Source organism: Artibeus jamaicensis, unplaced genomic scaffold, assembly GCF_021234435.1.
Source record: "Artibeus jamaicensis isolate MK-2021 breed Jamaican fruit bat unplaced genomic scaffold, CSHL_Jam_final scaffold_461, whole genome shotgun sequence".
Classification (NCBI taxonomy): Eukaryota; Metazoa; Chordata; class Mammalia; order Chiroptera; family Phyllostomidae; genus Artibeus; species Artibeus jamaicensis.
Window position 1 is genome coordinate 357,210 of NW_026522045.1, and position 25,309 is coordinate 382,518.

At 36.1% G+C, this 25,309-nt stretch overlaps 1 protein-coding gene across 3 annotated transcripts in view; it reads left to right on the forward strand.

Annotated features, from left to right (window-relative positions):
• DIAPH2 (diaphanous related formin 2) overlaps positions 1 to 25,309 on the forward strand; it is a 914,916-nt gene that overhangs the window by 23,773 nt on the left and 865,834 nt on the right. For 2 of the 3 annotated variants that reach the window (XM_037165779.2, XM_037165780.2), the window contains exon 2: positions 24,503 to 24,535. The exons of the other annotated variant lie outside the window; for it this stretch is intronic. In XM_037165779.2, the coding sequence (XP_037021674.2) occupies positions 24,503 to 24,535 (33 nt within the window). The remainder of the gene's footprint in view (positions 1 to 24,502; positions 24,536 to 25,309) is intronic. 3 annotated transcript variants of the gene reach the window in all.

A 25,309-nucleotide genomic window follows, 5' to 3' on the forward strand; every position in this document is an offset into this window, starting at 1 on the left:
AGGGAAATGGGAGGGAGGTAGGGAGCACTGGGGGGTGGGGTGGGCTGGGATAGGAGTAAAAGACAGAAACCTCTACTTGAACAATAATTAAGTAAATTAAAAAAATTTTAAAAAAGACACTGCCTGTCTTCTAAAGTGACTCAATCAAGGATTTGCATTGAGTTTTCCTATGCCCCCACTTTTTTTTCTAATTAACCTTTAGTCTTCCCTAAGACCTCTACTCAGTTCTCCCATTACCTCCCTGACTCAGTAATTTTCTCCCATTGACTGCTTTCATAGCACATGTACCTCTCCTTCATAGGATTTCTCATAAGTTTGTGTGTGTGATTCTTTAATGTCTATCTTCCCCAGTAGTTTGTAAGCTATATGGAAGCATGGATGGTGGTTCATTTTTTACTCACCATTTTATCTCTAGCACTTGGCCCACAGTGTCTAGCATTTTGGCAAGTATTTATTAGAATGAATGAATGAATAATATATAAATTACATCAATGTTCTTTTTCCATGATGATTGATAATTATGTTTTGCTTTGGAAATTTTATTATGCTTGAAGAATTATGCCTAGAATTCTGAAGAAAAACTAGGCAAAAGCATTTGAAACTTCATGTCAGAAGAGCCGAGCCGCACAAATTCTCTAAACTCCAAACTCTGTATGTGTGTCTCTGTACACACAGAGACACATATACACACGTTTGTGTATGTTCATATCGAGGCATTAAAAATAGTGTGCTTTCAAATGAATCAATCAATTTGTGATGACTATTGACCTAGCAAAGAAAATATTAGGCAACTCTTTTAGAGAAATGTGTTATTAGGTAAGAGATAATTACTGATTTCCCTTAAATGAATGGGTAAATAGTGAAGTGGAAAAGTTCTGTGTGTGCTTTAAAAAATTACTACATTAAAACTTTGCTTGCATCTTAAAGGATTAATGTATACTGCACAATAAAAATGGGTATGTAATTTAAATCTTGTCTTGCATGTGGCTTATTTTTGATTATCATTTGATTACTCATTAACCTGAAGGGGGAAAAAAGATTTGGGGAGCAAAGCATTCATTGAGATCATTCATTTTTGTGCAACACAATAGCTGTGAACTTGAAAGTGATTTCAGAACAAAGATTTTTAACTCAGGGTAAGAAGTATTGACTACTGATGCAAGCTATTAATGGAGGCAAATCTCATTGAAAGTCATACTCTAGGGACACTTATTTCAATATTTCACTTGTTATGTCTGGCTTATATATGCTTTCACATGGCAATATTGATTAAACAGTGGAGATTTATTCTCTGTCTTCATTGGAGTTAAGCAGTTATAGTTAAGAGAAAGTGAGGCACACACAAGATGTAAAGTGATGCTTTGTATCGTTTATTTCTTTTAAAGTTTCAAAGACCCAGAGTATTTTGTAAGATATTTTACACTTAATTAAGAATGAATGTCTTTATGTTTGATTATTAATGAGAAAGGATTAGGGTTTGAGGGAGCGACCGCTACTCAATGTGTATTTAAACACAGCCAAAATTTTAAGTTGTGTCAGAATTCTTTCATAAGCATAATAATATGAGAACAAGATTACTCCATTGTCTTTTTTACTTTTGGACCAAACATAAGGCATAACCCAGACCCTTTTATGTATTTTGGGTAACTTTCCTCTGATCTGGCTCCCTGTTACAGCTCTTTCAGTTATCTGGTTATGGTGTAAAACCTATTTTGCCACAGTGTTAGAATAATTGCAGATTACAGATGGTAAACTAAGGCTCTAAAATAATAAGGTGACAGATCCTTGCAAATTTGTTCAGTTGTCACTTCAGTGACAGTTAACCTGGGTGTTAGGGATTTTGTTTTTATTTTGTAATGATGCTGCCATTTCTCAAAATGTGTTTTTGGATTGTTTGGGAATTATATGCAGAACTAGTTTATAAGAGAAATGAGAGAGCCACTTTCAATGTCACATTTTGTTTGACTCTAGGGTATATTTGAGTATTTGCAGTGATAATCAGAGTTTAATGTTTTTGAAAGGAAACAAGTGTTTTGAATATGTACATTCTGGTATATTAAAGAACAAATTCAGTTATTTTCATATAGGGATAAGTTGGTTGTTGGTATATAGTCATTTATCTATTCTGATCAATCTATTTAAACTGCTTTGTTGAAGTATAATTGGGATACATAGAACCATGTGTATTTCAGGTGTACCACTTGCTAAGTTATGCATATGTACACACCCATGAAACCATCACCACAATCAAGATAGTGAAGATATCCACACACCCCAAACGTTATAATGCTTGGGAATTACTCCCTTCTCCCCTCATCACAGCCCCAAACCAATAATGTTTGCATTTTCTTCAGTTTTCTGATAATATTTCTGTACTGTTGCTTTTGGTAGAATACACAAGTGAAGCCATAGTTTCAGTCTTCTTTTTCTCTCTCCCCACCTCCTTCCTTCCTTAAGGAAAAAACTTTTGATTTTATTGATTTTCCTATATTGTTTTTCTATTTTATTGATTTCCATTTTGACTTTTATGATTTCCTTTCTGCTTGCTTTAGCTTCCATTTGCTCCTTTTCTGTTTGCTTAAGGTGGCAACTAAGTCAGTCATTTGAGAACTCTTATTTTCTAATCTACATGATTTGTTATAAATTTTCCCTTAATTACTGTTTTTGTGGCATAAATTCTGATATGTTGAGATTTTATTTTCATTGACTTAAATACTTTCCAATTTCTCTTTTGCTTCTTTAACTCATGTTATTTAGAAGTGCATTTGTTTTCATGTATTTGGAAAATTTCCAGAAATCTTTTGCTTTTGATTTCTAAGGTAATTGTGGTCTGAGAATATAGTTTGTATGACTTGAATACTTATAAATTTATTGAAACTTTGTTTTGTGGTAAATGAGCACATGCACTTGAGAAGAATGTATATTCTGCTATTGTTGGGTAGAATGTTCTAAAAATGTCAATCTCATCAGGTTGATTGATAGTGTTGTTCAGGTCTTCTATATTCCCGCTGATTTTCTGTCTACTTGTTCTATCAATTATTGAGAGAGGGACAGTGAAGTCTCTGACTGCAATTGTATATTTGTCTATTTCTTCTTCCAGTTCTGTCAGTTGGTGCTTCATGTATTTTTGAGCTCTGTTATTATAGGCATAAACATTTTGAATCGTTATGTCTTCCTGATCAATTCATCCCTTTATCATTATGAAATGACCTTTTTTTATCCCCAGTAGTATTTATATATGTGCATGTGTACATATATAAATACTATCCCTGGTAGTATTTATATATGTGTGTGTATTATATATTTTTTGCTGTGAAATCCACTTCATCTGATATTAATACCGCCACTCTAGCCTTCTCTTTGCTTGTGTTAGTATGGTTTAATCACCTTTATATTACCAATTTTTCTGGCTGCTTTTAACATTTTTTTCTTTATTACTAGTTCTTAGTAATTTGATTAAGGTGTGCTTTGGTGTAGTTTTCTTCACATTTTGTGTGCTAGGTTCATTGGGGTTTTTGAATTAGAGGGTTTATAGCTTATTTATTTTCAAACTGTATTTTTAATTATAGTTTGCCTTCAACCTTTTTTTTTAGTATTTCAGGTGTACAGCACAATGAAGAATTATTCATGTAGGTTGCAAAGTGTTCCACCTGATAATTCAAGTGCCCACCTGGCACCACAGACTGTTATTACAGTATTGTTAACTATATTCCCTATGCTTTACCTTACATGCCCATGACTATTCTGTAACTGCCAATGAGAAAAAATTTTAAAGATTTTATTTATTTATCTTTAGAGGGGAAGGGAAGGAGAGAGGGAGAGAAACATCAATGTATGGTTGCCTCTCGTGCATCCCCTGCTGGGAACTGGCCTGCAACCCAGGCATGTGCCCTGACTGGGAATCGAATCATGATCCTCTGGTTTGCAGGCCCTCGCTCAATCCACTGAGCTATACTAGGCAGGGTCCAATGAGAATTTCTTAATCCCTTCACCTTTTTCACCCAGTCCCCCAAACCTCCTCCCCTCTGGCTTCCGTCATTTTTTAAAATGTATTTATGGCTTTTTCTATTTTGTTAATTTATTTTGTTTTTTTGGATTCACATATAAGAATATCTATCAATCATATGGTATTTGCCTTTCTCTGTCTGGCTTATTTTACTTAGCATAACACTCTCTAGGTCCATCCATGCTGTCACAAATTGTTAAGATTCATTCATTTAACAATTTAACATTGGCTGAGTAATATTCCAATGTTTGGGAAAAGTCCAACCATTGTTAATATAATAAAATGGTTTGCACAACATCAATGTAACCTGGCAGCCAAGGAGAATGGACTGGAATGCACGTGCGTGAACAATAGCAACTTCACTATACTAGTAGTGGGGCTGGTAGATACCATTGAGTGAGCATGTGTACTGTGTGGCCATCACATTCAAAATGACTGAGTGACTAGAGCAACAAATCTGCATCAAATTTTTTGTTAAGGTTGCATATTCCTCTGCAGAAACTACTTAGATGATTCAGAAGGCTGCAGCTATGGACAACTGGTGATTGGCAGCTTCATCAAAACAAAGTGCCCACTCATGCGTCACTCATGCATCACTCATGCAGGTTTCCTGCAGAGTTTTTTTGTGAAACATCAAATCACCCAGGTGACTCAGCCCCCCTATAGCCCAGATGTGGCACCCTGCAACTCCTGGCTTTTCCCCAAACTAAAGTCACTTTTGAAAGGGAAGAGATTTCAGACTGTCGATGAGATTCAGGAAAATATGACAGGGTAGCTGATGGTGATTGGGAGAACTGTGTGAGATCCCAGGGTGCCTACTTTGAAGGAGACTGAGGTGTCATTGTGCTATGCACAATGTTTTTTGTATCTTCTTCAATAAATGTTTCTACTTTTCATATTACATGGCTGGATATCTTCTGGACAGACCTCATATGTGTATCACTGCTTTTTTATCTATTCATCTGTTGATGGAGATTGGGTTGCTTCCATAGGTTGGTTATTGTAAATAATGCTGAAATGAATATGGGAGTGCATGTATTTATTTGGATTACTGTTTTGTGTTTCTTCAGATAAATTCCCAGAAGTAGAATTGCTGGGTCATAAACACCTCCATTTTTAATTTTTTGAGGAACCTCCAAACTGCTTTCCATAGTGGTTTTACTGATCTGCATTCCCATCAACAGGGCACAAGTGTTCCCTTTTCTTTACACATTTGTAATATTTTTGGCCATTATATTTTTAAGTATTTATTATCCCTCTTCACTCTCTCTTCCTTTTGGACATCAATTACATATATTTGGTCAATTGAAAATCTCCCCCATGTTACTGAGGCTGTTTTCATTTTGACTTGATTTTTTCTGTTTCCTTTGGGTGGTTTCCTCAGCGAATGTCTTCAGGTGCACTGACCTTTGCTACTGTAATGTCTAATTTGACATTAATACTATCCAGTAAGTTTCTCTGTTCATATATTGTAATTTTCATCTCTAGAAATTCAATTTGGGCCTTTTTGTATCTGTCATATCTCTAGTTACCTTTTTATTCATGCAGAATACAAATAAAAATAAATTTTAATGCCCTCATCTATTAATTTTTACAGTCTATATTACTTCTGGGTCAGTTTTGATTGATTGGTTTTCTTTCTCTATTCATTATGTATCATAAATTTCTGCTTTTTGTATGCCTGGCAGTCTTTGATTGGATGCTAGATTTTGTGAATTTTATTTTGTTGGGTGGCAGATGTTTTTTGTGATGCTTACAATTATTGTAGAATATTATTCTGGGAGGCAGTTCTGCTACTTGGAAACAGGTTGATTCTTTTGGGTCTTGATTTTCATATTTGTTTGGAAAGACCAGAATAATGTTCAGTTTAGGGATAATTATTCCCTTACTACTGAGGCAAGAACCTTCTGAGACGTCTATGGAAAGCCTCATTAATTATTGAGGTTTTTCAGTTACATGTTGGAAACAAGTTGTATTCTCAGCTTTGTATGAGGGCCAGGCAGTGCCTTCTTTTTAAGCGTCTTGGATGGTTCTTTCTTCCCTATCATCAGGTAGTTTCTGTACAGGCATGTGTCAGTCAACACTCTGATGAGTGTATAGTTTAGACATCCACAAGTCTCCTGAGTTCTGTCTCTGGCACTCTGCAATGTGAACTCAGCAGCCCGGTCTCGGATTTTCAGCTCCTTACTCCAGCCAACGGCAGAGGTCTGCCTAGGTCCCCTTCCTGAGCTGTCACCTGGACACTTTCAAGGAAGTGTGCTGGGGCAGTCAGAGGGCTTGCCTTATTTACTTACCATGTTTCAGTGAGCTTTGTGTCCTGATGCCCAGCGTCTTGAAAATGCTTGTTCGAAATATTTGTCTGATTTTTCTTTTGTTTGTTTGTGTGTTTGTTTTGGGCAGTTTGGTAAGTCTAGGCACAAGTGGAAGTTCTAGACACATTTTAAAAAACAAGGTGGTTTGACATAGCTAAACTGGTTGTTTTTTGCTATCTTTTCCTTGCTCCTCTAGGCCAGCACATGGTCAGTCTTGACTGAATGTTAACTAACACCTTGTGATTTTTTTTTTTACTTTGGTTTCTTTTTTTTAATATTTTAAAGATTTTATTTACTTATTTTTAGAGGGGGGAAGGGAGGAAGAACGAGAGGAAGAGAAGCATCAATGTGGGGTTGGTTTTGCATGCCCTCTACTGGGGCCCTGGGCCACAATTTAAGCATGTGCCCTGACTGGGAATCAAAATAGTGAGCCTTTGATTCACAGGCCAGTACTCAATCCACTGAGCCACAGCAGCCAGGGCTAGTTTCTTTTCTTTTTAATATATTTTCTTGGTTATACTATTATAGTTGTCTCATTTTTTCTTCCATTTATTCCCCTCTGCCCAATACCCCCATCCCACCATCATTCCCCCACCTTAGTTCATGTCCATGGGTCATACATATAAGTTCTTTGGCTTCTCCATTTCCTAAATTATTCTTAACCTTCCCCTGTCTATTTTGTACCTAACAATTATGCTTCTTATTCCCTGTACCTTTTCCCCTATTCTTCCCCCTTCCCCTCTCTGCTGATAATCCTTCATGTGATCTCTACTTCTGTGAGTCTGTTAATGTTTTAATTGTTTGCTTAGGTGTGTGTTTCTTTTTTTAAGGCTTGGTTGTTAACAGTTGTGTTTGTTGCCATTTTACTGTTCATACTTTTTTATCATCTTTTTCTTAGATAAGTTTCTTTAACATTTCATATAGTAAGGGCTTGGTGATGATGAACTCTTTTAACTTGACCTTATCTGGGAAGCACTTTATCTGCCCTTCCATTCTAAATGAAGGCTTTGCTGGATAGAGTAATCTTGGTTATAGGTCCTTGCCTTTCATGACTTGGAATGCTTCTTTCCAGCCCCTTCTTGCCTGCAAGGTTTCTTTTGAGAATCAGCTGATAGTCTTATGGGCACTTCTTTGTAGGTAACTCTCTCCTTTCCTCTTGCTGGTTTTAAGATTCTCTCCTTATCTTTAATTTTGGGTAATGTAATTATGTTGTGCCTGGCTGTGTGCTTCCTTGGGCCTAACTTCTTTGGGACTCTCTGAGCTTCCTGGAGTTCCTGGAAGTCTATTTCCTTTGCCAGAACGGGGAAGTTCTCCTTCATTATGTTTTCTAGTAAGTTTCCAATTTCTTGCTCTTCCTCTTCTCCTTCTGGCACCCCTATCATTTGGATGTTGGAACATTGGAAGTTGGCCCGGAGGTTCCTAAGTCTCTCCTCATTTTTTTTTTTAATTCTTGTTTCTCCATTCTGTTCTATTTGAATGTTTTTCTTCCTTCTCTAAACTGTTGATTTGAGTCCTGGTTTCCTTCCCTTCACTGTTGGTTCCCTGTACATTTTCCTTATTTTGCTTTGCATAGCCTTCACTTTTTACTCTATTTTGTGACCTTAACCATTTCTGTGAGCATCCTGATTACCAGTGTTTTGAACTCTGCATCTGATAGATTGGCTATCTGTTCAACACTTAGTTATATTTTTTCTGGAGCTTTGATCTGTTCTTTTATTTGGGACATTTTTTTTTGTCTCAGTGTACCTGTTAAGTAGTAAGAGGCAGAGCCTTGGGTGTGCACCAGGGTAGGGTAACCCATGTGGCCACTTTGTGGTGCTGTATGTGGGGGAAGGATCAGACAGGGAATGGTGCTGCTTGCTCAGGTCTTTCCTGCCTTTCAGTCACTTCTTCCACTATCCACAAGGGTATTGCGCCCCTCTGGTACTGATTCCCAAGTGGGTGGGTTTGTATTTGTTCTGGGACCCTATGGATCTCTCCAATGAACTCTTCTGTGAGGCTGGGAGTTTCTCCTGCCACCACAACTTTCACAGGTTTCTTCAGTCAGATGCTTTGAGGCTTTATTTCCCTGTGCTGGAACCCTGGGTTGTTTAGTCTGTATTGCTCCCCACTTGTTCCTACTGGTTTATCTGCACACAAATATGGGAACAACTGCTCCACCAGCCACTGTCTTACCTTGCCTGCCCTAGCCTCCAGCCCCAACCATGCCACTAGTGGAGATGACTCAGGTCCCCATCTCTGCCCCTCTTACGGGTCTGAATTAATGTTTCTTCTTTAACCTCTTTGTTGTTGGACTTCCATACTGTTTGATTTTCTGGCAGTTCTGGTTGTTTTTTGTTTTTAAATTTGTTGTTGTCCTTCAGTTGGTTGTAGGAGGAGCCAAAGTGTATCTACCTATGCCTCAGTCTTGGCCAGAAGTCCTACTTTACTTTGTAGGCACAATCTCTCGGATTTGGTAAAAATTGCCTACTTAATAATTTTAACTTTGATCTGGCAGTCTCTCTTTTAGTCCAAAATTTTTTGGAAATTCCTTCCTTTACTGAACTTTGTTGGTTCATAAATATTGTGTATATGCAGATTCTCCCAGTTTCCAAACATTTTTCCTCCTAACAGTTCTCCTCTTGGTCATATAGTACATCTATTTCTTTCTAGTTGTTTATTACGATGCCCTTTTCAGCCTTGGCAAAAATTCAGCCTTTTGAGTTCTCATGTCAAAGTCTCCAGCTCAAGCACATATATTTTTAGTAGAACTATAGCACAGAAACAGAATTTTAGTGCTAAAGAGATCCTCACTGTTTATCACTTGAAAGGATTGAGAGCACACTTCTCCGTCTTTCTGCAGTAAGCACCCATCTAGGTTTTGCCTTGTCATACAATATTTAAGGTATTTATTTTCATCCTTGATTACTGTAACAATTCATATAAAAGCTTTTTAGAATATTTTAAATACATAATATAATTTAGGGATTATCTGATTGGTGTAAACTCACATGTTCTTTAAGCTGGAACATTCTCATTGGCCATGGTGGCAGGGAGAGGGAAAGGAAGAAGAGTATCCAAGTTACTGTTCACTTAGAAAAAAATGTTACATTTGTGCTGTATGGTCACATCCACACAGATTTTGGCAGAATGCTTCCCATCAATTTGACAGATTTTATTCATGATAAATGTACTTCTGGAGGGCTTGAGACAAACTACTCAGCTATAAATAGCTATTTCTGAAGTAATCCTTTCTGATTTGTTTTCAGTTTGTGGTTCCTCCCTCTCTTTTCCCACTCCTTCCACCCCTCCTTGAAACTGTACCCTGTGAATTAGTTAAAACATATTGGATGCAGAGACTAGTAGCATATTATACATATGACCTCATTTTGTACTGGTTTTCTCTTTCTGATAACATTCTTTATGGAATTCAAGGGGAAGCTTCTGTTTGACAAAACTAGGTCAAAAAATGAATTCTTCATTGCTGGCTGTCTCCAAAGCTTAAGTTGAAGTCATCATGTCCTTGACAGATTAAGTAAATGTACTCACTTTTGTATTTTACTGGAGCTAAATTTATGTAGATGAAAACAGAAAGTGGGAAGGTTTTAAATCCTTGTTGTAGGGTTTATTATGTAAAATGGGAGTACTTCCTTTTTTAATGTAATTTAAATAAAGGCAATAAACATTTCTAATGCAAATCCAAACTGAGAATTCATCTTGTAGAGATCATGAACATTTATTATATGATGTTTTCCTTCTGTATTTTTAAAATGCAAATACCACAGGAAAATCTAGTATGTGTACATGAGTGCATTTTGGTGCTTACTGAGTATTTTGTATCTTACTATTGGTCAGTCAAGTGCTTCCTAATGAACAGTGGAAAAGATCTGTGTGTTACTGGTGTGAGAAAACAAATTTAATAGCTTTTATACAGAAGCTAAGTCATAAAAGCTAACTTCATGTGAGTGATCTGGGAAGCACATGACCTTTGTGCCTTATAGCTCTTGCTTGGATTCTGAAAGTAAAAACTATGTAAATGATCTAAGATGTCAGCTGAAAAACTTTGGTTAGGTTTCGCCCAAGGGAAATATTGAATATGTTGAGATGGGTCCATCTGTAGTATGATGGATCACAGCATACCACGGACCTATGTTTGCTAATTATTTTGTGAAGATGTATTATTAGTCAGCATGGTAATACTGCATACAGGCCAGAGAATATTATAAAATGGTTTTGTTTAACCTCTGTGTGCTGCAGTTTTCTTATGAGTAAAATGGGGATAATAATACCTATGTTATAGGTTTGTTGTAGGGATTAATTAAACCAAAGCACTAGGAACAGTGCCGGGCATATAGTAGGTGCTTAGTGGATCTTAATTAGTAGTACTAATATTAATGCTCTCTCTTTAGGTCTAGGTTTTCTTTCTTTTTTTAACATACAAATCATTATTTAACACATTCCTTATTATGTGTCCACCTATACTATTTGGCAATTTAAGACATTCACATTCATTCATGTTCCTCCTCTCTCTCCCTGTCCCTTTACTTCCCTGCCCTTCTCCCTCCCTCCAGTCCTCTTTTCATCCCTCCACTATATTTCTTGGACTTGTTCATGTCTAGATGGAGTAGTAATAGGCTCAGAATATAAATGTTCTGTGAATTGAGGCAGTTTGATTAGGAGATAGAATTTGAAGCCATACATCCCAGAAGAGGAAAAGGGACCCAGACATCCTTTTGTTTGTTTTATAATTTGTTTTTTTTAATTCAGATTAAATTTTACAGATCAAATGTATTTAAACATAGAATGAAAAATAAACTTCTTATTTGTTTCCTGTTACTTTATTACCCTGACTAAAAAGCAACCCTTTAGCTGAGGTGAGCAGGGTGGTGGGATGTTACTTTCTAAGCAGGCTTCCATGGCTTCTGTATATTTAGGTTCCAGAGGTGGATATGTGTAATAATTCCTTCCTGAAAGATTCCCCCCCCAACCCAACACACAAACACTTTTTATTAGCCTCATAGATAGAGATATGGGTAAACCGAATCAGTGTGTCTGGCTGGTTAATGGAAACCATAGAGATTACAGATATTTTTTAAAAATTGTTTCCACATTTTTTATTGTTGTTCAAGTACAGTTGTCTCCATTTTTCCCCCACTTCTCCCCCACCCCATCCACCCCTACTTGCCGCCCCTATCCCCACTTACCTCCCTTGACCCTACCCCCCCTTTGGTTTTGTCCATGTGTCCCTCATACATGTTCTTATAATATGTTCTTGTAAATATTATGACTATTTAAAAAAAATTAAATCCTCCCCTGAGGATATGATTTTTATTGATTTTAGAGAGAAATGAAGAGGGGAGAGAGAGGAAGGAGGGAAGGAAGGAAGGAAGGAAGGAAGGAAGGAAGGAAGGAAGGAAGGGAGGTAAACATCAGTTGCCTCTCGTATGCTCTCCGACTAGTGATTGAACCCACAGCATAGGTAGGTGCTTTGACTGGGAATTGTATGTACAACCTTTTGGTGTAACAGGATGATGCTCCAACTAACTGAGCCACCCAGCCAGGGCCTGAGTCTGTGTCTTGATCAGGGGTATTAAGGCTCTTATGTTTATCGAAAACTTCAATAGTATTGATTATGGCCATTAAATAAGTAATTTCATTTAACATAAGTATAATATTATTACCAAAATAGAATGATACTTAAAGGGAACTCAATTTAGGAATATTATGAAAAACCTGGCAATGATTCTTGTGCTGGCTCATTAATTTGGAGCTAGAACTCATGACAGCACAGTAAGAGAAATTCTATAAATATTAAGCACATCTATATTTGTATTTCAATGATCTACTGATTATAAATCTTTCTGTCAGTTGCATAGTTACATTTTTCAAACTTTCTAATTCTTAATTCGCTAAACCATTACAAAACCAAATTACTCAACAGTGAAGAAAATAGAAATTTGAGAAAAATTTGCTATTAAAATAGGTTCAGAACTTCTCAAATGTAGCCTGTATAACTGATGTCCTGTTTTATCAGAGAGCATTTATCATGCATAATCTTGAGTGTTATTGACCTGTTTAAGATGTGTAGAGATACATATGTCTTTTTTATTGTTTGTTAGGAACCCCTATGAAAGGTCTTGATTTTGATGATCAGGAGACCTTCTTGGTGTCTGCAAAGTCAAAGAATTGCAACAAGGTGTTACTAGGCCTGTTGCATTTTTCGGCTTTGTGCAAAGTATGATCTGTATATTGATGTATAGAGGATACCACTGTTATCTTAAAGTCTGGCTGGAAAGGGAGAAAACTTGTCTACATCTGAAAAATGTCTGTGATTTTACAATATTAAAAAAGACAATCATCTGCTTTGACTTTTGTATGTGTGTAAGGACCATTTTATTAGTTCTTGAGTTGCCTGTAATTTTTCAGACAAAGGGGTATAACGGTTAATAATTTTTTATATTGTAAATGGTATAGTGAACATACACTGCACAGAAAGCCTGAAGGGCTAAGTATAGTTGCTGACTTATTTGCCATTCTTCCTCCTCCTCAGTTAACTCAAAAAATGAAGAGTCCATTGTGGAATAAACAGTGTTAGAGTAGAAGAAATTCAAGTTCTAATACAATTATTGCTTTGCCTAACATCATAAAAATATCAACAATTTAAAATTCCCTGTTAATTTGTTATGATAGTGTTCATAAAACACAGTGACACAAATGAAATATTTCTGCAATGTGTTCTTTATTTTACTTGGACAGAATTTGTCACTATATTTAGATGGAATCCCGTATCCCAATTAAAAATAAGTATTTAAGGAACACTATGGGACAAAAGCTTTAAAAGGAGTTACCACTACTCAGCATAGAGTCTGAAGCCAATGGGGGAAAACAAAATATTACAAAATTTAATAACACTTTGTTAGTCTTAAATTCTTTCAAAGATCTTTTTTAAGTTTCTTGACATTTTACATCATTTTTGCCTACCATGTAATCACGTTTGCATAAGTTTCAAAGTGTACATTGTTTGTTATAATATTTGGTTATTTTAAAAGTTATTGTATGAGTCTAAACGAGCAGTTTTTGTATTCCACAGGGAAAGGGTTATCTACTTTCACTTTGGAAACACTTTTATTAGTTGTATCTTTGGAAACATGTTCCGGGAGCGAAACAACTGACATACAAATGAACTTTTAGATCACAACCTGTTGCTGAATTGGAAATTATTTGCAAATTCAAGGATATCAGTTAAAAGTACTAATAGTGAAATTTAATGTAAATCAGTGCTTGGTTTATATATCTTTTCCTACCAAAAGTATGTTATAATAATACCTTATTCACAACTCAGGTATAATTTTCAGGTTTAGAAGATTCATACTCTTGAATCTTTAAAGGAGTGAATCATTCTGTTTTGTCAGATTAATTTTGAAGCTACATCAGAAAACTGGATGATGTGGTTATTTATAAAAGGTACTTAATGTAGATAGATACATCACCTCACAATGATTTGCTGTGTATCTCCAGAGTGATAATCATAGACATTTAGAGATTTTTGGTGTGCTATAAAGATGGTAATCATGACAGCAGATATTAAATTACTCTATTAAATATAAACAATAATCATATTGACATTGCTTCAATAACAAGTATAGTTTTAAACAAAATTGTATATAGTAACTGCCTTTTTTATTTCTATTGCTACATCCTAGTCTAAGCTCTTATGAGCTCACAACAGCATCTCTCTTTCTCTCTCCTCTCCCCTACCCATCTCTTGAATTCAGTCAGTCACAGTACCTTTGAAACAGTGCAGAAAAACTGAGGACACAGTTGGGACTAAGAGGGACCTCATACTTACTACGCTGAGTTTACATTATGTCAGAGAAGACCAGCAATTATAGGAAATTATAGTTTGATAACTGGGATTGTATTACAAAAGGAGAAGTTGGGAACCATGGGAGAGTATAACAGGACCAACTATAATCTCAGCTGAGATCAGAAAGGATGAGTAGGAGATGGTGGATGAAGAAGGGGGTGATGTGGCATGAGCACTCTTAGCACAGCAGAGTTTTAGCACAAATCATGGAAAGGCCAAGGCTGAAAAAGAATTTGAGCTCTAATCAGTATTTTTTTTTATTGTTGTTCAAGTACAGTTGTCTCCATTTTCCCTTCACCATTCCCCCCTGCCCCACCCATCCTCACCTCCACCCTTGATCCTACACCCCATTGGTTGGCATTCTCCATGGGTCCTTTAACACACGTTCCTTGAGGACCCTTTCCCTTTTTTCCCACATTATCTCCTCCCCCCAACTCTGGTTACTGTCAATTTGTTCTTTATTTCAATGTCTATGGTTATATTTTGCTTGCTTATTTATTTGATTCATTAGGTTCTACTTATAGGTGAGATCATATGGCATTTGTATTTCACTGCCTGGATTATTGCACTTAGCATGATGCTCTCCAGTTCTGTCCATGCTATCCTGACAGGAAGGAGCTCCTTCTTTCTTTCTGCTGCATGGTACCCATTGTGTAAATGTACCATAGCTTTTTTTATCCACTCATTTACTGATGGGTACTTAGGTTGCTTCCAGCACTTGGCTATTGTAAATTGAGCTGCTATGAATATTGGGATACACAGATTCTTTAGAATTGGTGTTTCAGGGCTCTTAGGGTATAATACCAGCAGTTGAATTGCCTGGTCAAAAGGCAGATGCATTTTTAGTTTTCATAGGAAATTCCATACTGTTTTCTACAGGGGCTGCACCAGTCTGCATTCCCATCAGCAGTGCACTAGGGTTCCCTTTTCTCCACAGCCTCACCAGCACTTGTTTGTTGATTTGTTCATGATGGCCATTCTGACTAGTGTGTAGGTATCTCATTGGAGTTTTACTTTGCATCTCTCTGCTGGCTAGTGATGCTGATGAGCATTCTTTCATATGTCTCTGGACCCTCTGTGTGTCCTTGGAGAAGTATCTGTTTAGGTCCTGTGCCTATGTTTTCAATTGGATTGTTTGTCTTCCTGGAGTGGAGTTAGTAACAGTATTGTTATGCTGATAAAGATTCTTGGAGACAGAGTTCAGAATGTACACACAGGTTTTAGAATTTGGATTGTACCCAGAATTCAATGCTAATTTCAACTGTGCAATTTCTTGTCCTTTGACTTGAGGCAAATGTCTTAATGACAGTAAACCTTGATTTCCTGACCTATAATATAGAACAGTAAATTCCAATTTTGTAGGGTTGCTGTAAGGTTTTAACTAAGACAATGCATGTAAAACTCTTAACATAGTGCCTGCACATAATAAATCCTTAGAAAAATGGTGGCCAGTATTTAGGTGGAATAGGCCAAACTTGCTGATCTGTACAAGCTGCCTTTCAAGCCTTTGATTCCTTCTCCAGTATATCCTTAATTTTACAGCCTATAACCCTTATGTGAAATTTTAAAATCTGAAAGTTCTGAACACAGAATTTTACCACTTGGCCAGAGAACCTGATCTGTCTTGAGGCTGTATTTATTTTTTATTTATCCTGTTTTGGGGGATATTCATGTTTCACTATTAACCTTGAGTGCATTTGCTTTAGGTTGGTATCACAGATTCTACTGTGTATGTTTTGTAGTGTGTATAATAGTTCCTATACCATAATCACTTCTAAAATATGGAACACTCTGAATTCCAAAATATATGCAGCTTCAAAGGTTTCAGGTAAGGGATGGTGTACCTGAACCATCCGAAGTCACCTTTTCCAAATAGCACCTTCTCCATGTTTGTCTTTGAATCAGGAAATCATAAGCACTACCATTGGTTGTCAGACTTAGTCTAGCCTACTCCTTCTGCTTTTCAAGACTGTCTCCAATCTGTCTCTAACTTAAATGTCCAAAATTGAATACTCTTCAATTTGAATTTTGTTTCATAAGACTGCTTCCCTCAAGTTAAATATTAATGCTGCTCCTTCTATCTGACTTCCTTCTCTTTCCCTATTGCTGGCTATTCAATTCCTACCCAACAGTTAGGGCACAATACTTTTTTAAAACAAATGGTTATTTTTTATTTTTAAAATATTTTATTTATTTATTTTTGGAGAGAGGAGAAGGGAGGGAGAAAGAGAAGGGGGAAAAACATCAGTGTGTGGGTGCCCCTCATGCGCCCTCTACTGGGGACCTGGCCTACAACTCAAGCATGTGTCCTCATTGGGAATCAAACCAGGGACCTTTGGTTTGCAGGCCAGCACTGTTTCCAGTGAGCCACACCAGCCAGGGCATAGGTACAATTCTTTATATAGTTTCTTAACAAAGTTACATGTACCTCTTTCTTCTCTGAATACTTACACTGATTCAGTCATCAAATATTGGAGCAGCTGTTGTGTACCAGCTACTGTTTTAAGTGTTAATGATCGGAAAATGAATAAGACAGGGAAATTATGGTCTTTACTGTTAGGGAACCTGTTTTTTTTTTTAAGCTGCAACACAAATAACTAAATAAATAAATGAACAAGATAAATTCAGGTAGTGGTTAACGCTGTGAAAGTAGTTAAGACAAATCATGTGATAGGGCCTAGGGAGGAGGAGGAGGAACTACATACCTCAGAATCTCATAGTTTAGCATTTAATTAACTATTTGGTTTAAAAAAATTAATTGATTTGAGAGAGGAATTAGGGTTAGGGGGGTGGGAGACAGAGAAACAAACATCGATTTGCTGTTCCACTTATTCATATATTAATTGGTTGATTGTTGTTTGTGTCCTGAGCAGGGATGGAACCCAAAACCTTAGCGTAAGGGGATGACACTCTAACCAACTGAGCTACCTGGCTAGGGGCTTAACTGTTTGTTTTTGTGCAGTTAGTTTTCGTTCTCCGGTTATATTCTGGATTCCTTAAGGGCAGAATCCTTTCTTAAACTTCTGTGTGCCATAAAATGCTGAGCATATATTAGATACTCAAATGTGTTAATGTTTAGTTGAGATATTTGTCTTTGTTTAAAACAGGGAAGATACAAACTTATTTAAAGCTAGCGCTTTTTTTCATTCCTATTGCTTTTTATTCATAGACTAAGAAAGAATTTTCAGGTCCAAACAATTTTCCCATTTGACATGATTTAGTACAAACCAAATACACATGATTTCTGTACCTGCAGAAGAAGTTATTACTCTTAAAAACCTGGATGATTCCTGCAGTTGTTTCTGATAATTCAGGTACTAAATGACCTCCTCCAATTCATTAGTGTTAGCTTTTTTTAAGACCCAAGTGGCAAACATACATACCCTGAAAACTTGGCCCTTAGCTCTGAAGCTGAGCATGAGTGTTACATGGAAGACTTTGCTGGATTCCCATATTAGTCCCCTGTCTTGTGCATTTAAGATTTGCAGTTCATGGAGAAATAGACAAAAAAATGTACTTGAAAAATAATTAAATAAAAATTTTAAAAAATGTTAGTAAAAAAAAAAGACAGTGACATGAAACTTATAGCTGGGTAAATAATTGACCATTAATCTTTATTGTGATGGTAAACTTAACTTTTTTTTTCTAAAGAGCAGAGAATTGTCCAAATCTGTGACTAAGTTTTTTGAGTTGGTGGTAAGAATTTTGAATTATATGCAATCTAGTTCTCTAATTTCTTAGATACTAGAATAATGTTCAGTGTTGTACAAAGTTCATAAAACATTGTGTTACCATGTAAAGTTAGCCATAAGAAAGTTGAATCTTTACATCTTGCAATAGTGACTGTTGCATTTAAATCAGAACTAAAGTGTTAGAATTTGTAAATAAATGAGCCATTTCTCTTATTCTTAAGGGGTTGAGACTTGGGAATGAAACTTTCATAACTTTACAATATTTATATAATACTGTACTAAGTTATATTTAATATAACAGATTATAAATGAAGTTTAATAAACTCTGATTGCCTGACTAATTTACAAGCTTACTGCTTTGCCAGAGTTGATTTTAATGAAAATATGTGGTCACTATACTTACTGGCATGAGATGTCCTCATCCTAATGACCATTAATTCTAGATTTACACAATAAAAACTTACTGAAATTACTTTAATCGGTACTTTTAAATCAGGGTTGTAACACTAAAGTTATTCAGTAATTTCTTATAATTCCACTGTAACTCTGTAGTTTGTACATAGGAATAAAATCTGTAATGTCTGCTTGCATGTGGTGTGAGAGATGCATGCACATGTATAAATTACCTTCAGATAAAATTTGAGAGGTTTTCCCTGTAGAACATCATTATAAATGAGACTTTTTAATACAACCATGTAAAACATGTTTTCAAGTTTACATAAAAATGACTGTGATTTATTCTTGTCAAAGAAACATGTCTTACATTTCTCTGAACTTTGTGTATTTTGTGTTGGTCTTCAGAATTTTATTTATTTGCTTTTTGAGAGAGAGAGAAACATCAAGTTGATGTTGCACTTATTGATGCACTCATTGGTTGCTTCTTGTATATATCCTGACCAGGGATCAAACCTACAACCTTGGCGTATTAGGTAGATTGTCTAACCTGGCCAGGGCTGGTGTTGGTTTTTGTTATTGTTCTCACCTCCTTTTGTGCCTTTAATTTTTGACTGCTATAGGAAGATTGTTGTGTGGCAGAAATTTGTTTTCTATTTTAGATAATGTAATAGTAACTGAGATAATAATTCAATGTATTTTTCATGTACATTGGCCCAAAATCACCCTTTCTGAAACCCATGCTCTTCAAATCCGCTTTAAGATTTTCTTTCTTTTTTTTTTTTGAATCTTTATGGGTACTTTATTCAGGTGGCCAGAGATCTGAGAAGAGGGTGGGTTCATACCCTAAGGGCCATCTTAAATTTCTTTCCAAGCCAGCATTTTTATAACAGAGAACAAAGTGCAGTGAGGGGTTTTGAAATTCAGGGAAATTTAAATTAAAAAAAATAACTGCAACATTCTCACTGTGGGCAGTTACCTGTTCCCAGGGGCCAGTGGTGGTCTGCTCTCCCTAGAACACAATGGCCCAGATGCCTTCTCTCATTCCTCAGGCGGTGGTCTTTAGCTGTGCCCCAGGAGGTCTGCTGTCTTTCAGGGGTGTGTTCGGCCTTATCTACAGTTCCTGAAACAATAGCTTTAACGTGTGCATTACCTACTGGGTTTAACTATTTACTTTAAACTAAAAAGTCCAACTCTTGAGTCCCCTATTATTCCCACAGTGTTAGTTTTAAAATATCTTATTTCTATTAAGTTGAAACAGCAGAGTCTTTCCACATATTAGAAACCATCCTGTGGACAATTTAACATGAGCATAAGCATGAGATACACCAGTGGAGGTGGTGCAGTTCGTCTCCATACCTGTTGAGAGCACAAAACAGTTTTTAGTACAGTTGACAAAAGTTGCATACTCTTTAGCTGGGACTACATTAGTGACCTTTAAGGAAAGCATTTCCCTGTCCTTTATAGTTACCACTGGTCCCCAGTTACAAATATCAGAGTAGGTCATTTTCTTTTTTTGTATGCTTAAACACAGTATAATTTTGAAGGCTTTCCAAGGGAGTACAAACACAAGACATGAAGTGAACTTTTATTTAACATAAATTCCTTCTGCAAAAGTCAGAAATATTCAGAACATATTTGCTAAATATACCCAAATATTTTCTTCCCATTTGAAAGGAATAAGTTGTCCATAACAAGGGGTTAAACAAGAGGTAAAGAAAAGAACATAAGTCATCGTTTCTAAAGATAACTTTCAGATCTTCTTTTAGTGCTTTTTTTATTCTGGTGTGATGAGTCCAAGTTTTTATTCCTTCCAGCTTCACCATTGTGGGGGTGGTGAGGAGTATGTCCCAAGTTTCAGTCCATTTTTCTTCCAGTTGGCTTTCTGGAGATGCTGTCACCCAAGTCTTAAGTAGCACCTTGTCTGCAGGCTCAAATGAATGCAGTAAACCTGTGGGGGAGAGGTCTCTGATGCAAGGTCATTCATCACAGCTAAGGTCTGACTTAAATGTTGTCTGTTTTCTTTACCTTCACTTCTTGATCTACATACGTACCATGTCTCCCATCCCAATCGTAGCCTGAAATGATCACCTGTACACAATTTCATAAGGACTCAACTGAACCCCAGTTCGAGGAACTACCCTTATAAAAGGTTTTCTTTTTAAACAGACTGTATTTGTTTCTTTTTTATTAAGTTAGAAAGAAGAGTTCTAAATATTAATATCAAGAAAATGTTTATGAAAGTAGATTTTTACATGAGGGAAATTTATGACAAAATATCCACATTAGCCAAATGTGCATAGTTACGTGTTTTCTTTATGGTTCTCTATCACAAGTAATTGCAATAATTTTTTACATGACTGTAATTTCCTGTGTGCCTCAGGGTGCTCTAGCATTCCAGAAGATGCCTGTTAGGGAAAAAAATCTTTAAGAACACACTAAAAACAATGTAATTCTCCACCATTATTTTTGAGATTTGATTTATCAATAACCAGACATTAAACTCAAGGATAGCTCTAGGAATAGAAATTTATCTAGCTAGATGGGTGTTTCAGGTAGAGGGAACAGTGGGTACACAAACAGGACATACTGGACCATACATTTGGGGAAAGAGTTTCAGGATTTCCATTTTTGTTTTATATAGCATATGGATCATGAGGGATGGGGAGAAGTAGGACTACAACTAGGGCTGAATAATACAGGACTTTGAATGCCATGTTAAGGCTATTAGTCTTTATTCTATAGGTCATCAGGAGCAATTGACTACGAACAGGAGTGTGATAGTCATTTATAGTTTTTAGTGTACCTTTGCCAAGCAATGCTCTAGGCATCATAGTACATCCCTGAACAAAACAGATGAATATCCCTGTTCTCATGGAGCTCATGGACAAATAATGATAATAATAATAAATTACAGACTGTTAAAATGTGATGTCCTAGTGAAATAAGGGAAAGTGGAGCACAGTAAGGCAGGTCAGGAATGCACAGAGGAAGTGGGTGTTTCCATTTAAATAGGATGGACAGAGTAGGCTTCACTGAGCAAAGACTTGAAAGGGGAAGTGATAATGGTGGAGTAAGCTGTATGGGAAATGGAAAAGAGCATTCCAGGCAGAGGGAAGAGCTACCACCTATGGCTTATTGCCTTACTGAGGAGAAGCGAGGTGCTTAGTGTGATTGGAACAGAGTGCATGAAAGGGCCAGTAGTAGGAGGTGAAGTCAGAAGGATATAGAGACTGTGCATATCAATAGGACCCTTTTGGCCATTGTAAGGATTTTGACTTTCACAGTGAAAAGAGGTAGTCATTGGAAAGTTTTGAGCAGAGGAGTGACATGATCTGATTTTTCTGTTAGCAGTATCACTTTGGTCTGTTTAAAACTAACCATAAGAGGATGAGGGTGGAAGGAAGCAGGGAGACAGATTAGGAGGCTATTCCAGAAATCTAGGTAAGAGGTGATGGTGTCTTGAACCAAATCTCTCCTTTAAGAAGAGGACTTCAGCAGTGAGAAAGGAATGGAAGCAGAGGTAACTATTAAGAGGCTGTTGCCTGATGATTAGAATGTAACCTGGGATGGTTTGTGTGAGGATCAAGAGGGAACTGCAGAAAGATTACCACGGGACTTGACAGTTGCTTGACTATAGGGAATGAAGAAAAGGGAAGAGAGCAAGGTGACATGAACATCTTAAATCTGGATAAATGGAATGCAGATGTAACCATTAATAAATGTCACTCTCCTGTTTGAAAGTCCTGACCCTCTGAGTTATTTTGTCCACTTTGTGTTCATGTAGTGTTTCCATTGAGTTATGAATTATATACCCACTTTTCCCTCCTACCACATGCCTAGAAATGGTCTGACTTTTAGAATTGTGGCAGTATTAAGGAGTAATTAAGAAGGTAAAATTTAAGAATTATGAAAGAAGGGATCATCTAAATTAGCATATAGTTTGTATATGGAGAATAGTTAATTAGCCACTTGAAGAACATAAAGTATGTTGGTGAAATTGAGTTTAGTAGATGACGTGTAAGATGTGGTGGGGAAGGACTGTGGGTGCTAGGGGAATGTTCTTTGGGATTATGCTTTGACCCCCTAGGTAATGATGGCCAAAGGCAGTTACCCCAAAAGGGGTAACTGTGAATTTGCCACTGTGAATTTGAGATTACTATAAACTGTTCCAATTCAGTAATTCAGTCCTAATATCCTAGAGCTTAATTATGCTCACAGAAAAGGTCATGTGTTGACTAAGTTTTAGTATGAAACAGTAATTAGATATGTGGTCCTTGGACAAGTCACTTATTATCTTTAAGCTGCAGTTTTATTATTTGTAGATAGAGAGGTTTTGACCAGATGATCTCAAATTCCATTCAAATTTAATATTTCTAACTCCATAGTGTGTGGTTAATATTAGGACAGAAATATATTAATTTAAAACAAGAGGAAAAATTCAAGCCTATTCTCATAAGACAAGGTAAAAATGGAGCTAGTAATACTTTTTTTTCTTATTTCTGTCCCCTATATTAAGCTGTCAACATACACTCAGTTGAGATATAGATTTAAAGCTTTTCAAACATATGTGTACCTTAACTTAGACAATTGGAGCAAATCAAATCATATTTTTCTCTAATTTACATCCTCACTTTGAAGATATACATCTGATTCCAATCTTGAGTTTTTAACCATACCATAAGGGAAGAGAAGAAAAGCAGGAGTTGCTTGAAGAACTGTATAATCTATCTAATCTAGCTAATACTGGTGGACAGGTATGTATCTGGATGGTAACAGGGTAGTTGAGGCACTTTTGAGACTTTGGCATTTTGTACTCTCATTTTACATTACAGGAGATCATGAAGCTTGTCATTGTGTGTAAAACAGTTTGCAGTAACCCACTGGGAAAATTAAAGAGAAAATTAGAGATAATCCTAGAGAGAATTGATCTCTCTTAAAATGGGTTCAGTTCTGATATAACTAATCCCGTCTCTTTTACTTTTCTTAGACAGTAAAGATTGATTGGGGTCTGTGTCAGCAGGCTGTGATGAAGACATTGTATATAGATATAGAAGTGTAGATCCCTGAAAGAATCAATGAATTGAAACTAGAAAACAAACTGTGCATATAATAGTGTATTTGTCCCAGCTGATACAAGGGAGAAAGATCTTTAACGGCATTTGGTTGGTGGTATTTGAATACAAAATAACTTCCTTAAAACTCACAATGGACTTCTCCCCACCAGTGAGAGGATCATATTTTTCTTAGTAAAGAAGGATGTAACCATGCATTACCAACTAGATTACTATTGTTCAGCTTATGTTGTAGGACATAAATGTACAGGATATAGCAGGAGGCTTAATTTCAATTCCTAATGTGAATTTTAAACAAAACCTGTTCTTCTGTAATCATGTTTCTTAGCTTGCAGTTAAGCATATTTATAATATATTATAATAAGAACTGCCCTTCATGCTGAGAGTATGTTATTGTAAGACCTTGAAGTATCTTCAGAATCATGAAAGATTACTACATGACTAGAAATAACTTTGCTTATTTGAATACTACTTTATTATTTGAGTATTGTGTATTCTAGTTCTTCAAATCCTGGTGCCACTGTGTATTATGTGGTAGCTTTCATTAACTACTGTACTTTATTAAGGAGAAAACATTTCCAATTATTCTCAGCATTATAAGTAGAAAACCACATTAAAAAAGTGCTGGAGTTTTTGAGAAATGGGCATATATTAGCAGAATCACTAAGTTCAATTTTATCTAGATTATTTATAAAGGTATCATTTAAATATCCATCAGATGTAACAGAATTCTGGACTGAAATGTTATATTATATTTCATTATTGTTAAATGTGACATTTTCCTATTATTCATATATTTTGGTGTTTTAAAAATTTATATATTATAAAAACATGATTATTCATTCTAAAACTTAGAAAAATTTGAAAGGGCTTATGACTTTGCTGATCATTTCTCATGTTTGAGCTTTGTGGTCTCATAATGTCTAATCCAAATGTGACTTTGGTACCTTGGGCATCATCTTTAAAAACAAATAAACACCCCTAATCCTTCATTTTTAAGTCTTAAAAAGTTGGGGTTTTTCCTTCTGTGAAAAATGTACTTGTTTATATATTTAAACTGATTCTTTTTGACTAGTTATACTTGATTAAATAAAAATTGGGAATAATCTCATTATTATTTTCTTATTTTCTCAGTGAATTTCTCTTATTGACAGTTTTTTTTCTTTTGGTTTTAATAGAACATTCAAATAAAAACTTTGGCAGATGATGTGGTAAGGTGGTCTTAGTAGCATGTTATTACATTACTCATGCATGTTGCCTTTTTACTAAAGTGACTGGACATTAAAGCATTGATATGCAAAGGATATAGAAAGTTTGGATATTTACAAAGTACAGTAGAATGGAAGAATTTTCAGTAGAGACACCTCTTTGTTTGAATAGTAACATAAACAATGATATAAAATCTCAACAAAATTTTGATATTATCATCTTTATATACAAGGTCTGTCCAGAAAGAATCCAGCCACGTAATATGGAAAATAGACACATTAGTTGAAGAAGATAACAAGGTACAAGAAACATTGAACATAGGACAGTGATACCTCAGTCCCCTTCAAAGTAGGCCCTTTGGGACCTCACAAAGCTCTCCCAATCACTATAAGCTGCCCTGTCATATTTCTCTGAATCTCATTGATGGTTTGAAATCTCTTCCCTTTCAAAGGTCATTTTAGTTTTGGGAAAACTCAGAAGTCACAGGGCACCAAATAGGGGCTGTAGAGGGGCTGAGTCACCTGGTGATTTGATGTTTCACCAAAAAACTCTGCAGGAGACATGATACGTGAGCAGGCATGTTGTTGTGATGAAGCTGCCAATCACAAGTTGCTCATAGCTGTGGCCTTCTGAGGCCTTCTGAATCATCCAGATAGTTTTTGCACAGGAATATTGAGGCTTCATGCAAAATTTGATATAGTTTTGTTGCTCTATACCCTCAGTCATTTTGAATGTGATGGCCACACAGTACACAGGCTTACTCCATGTTGTCTACT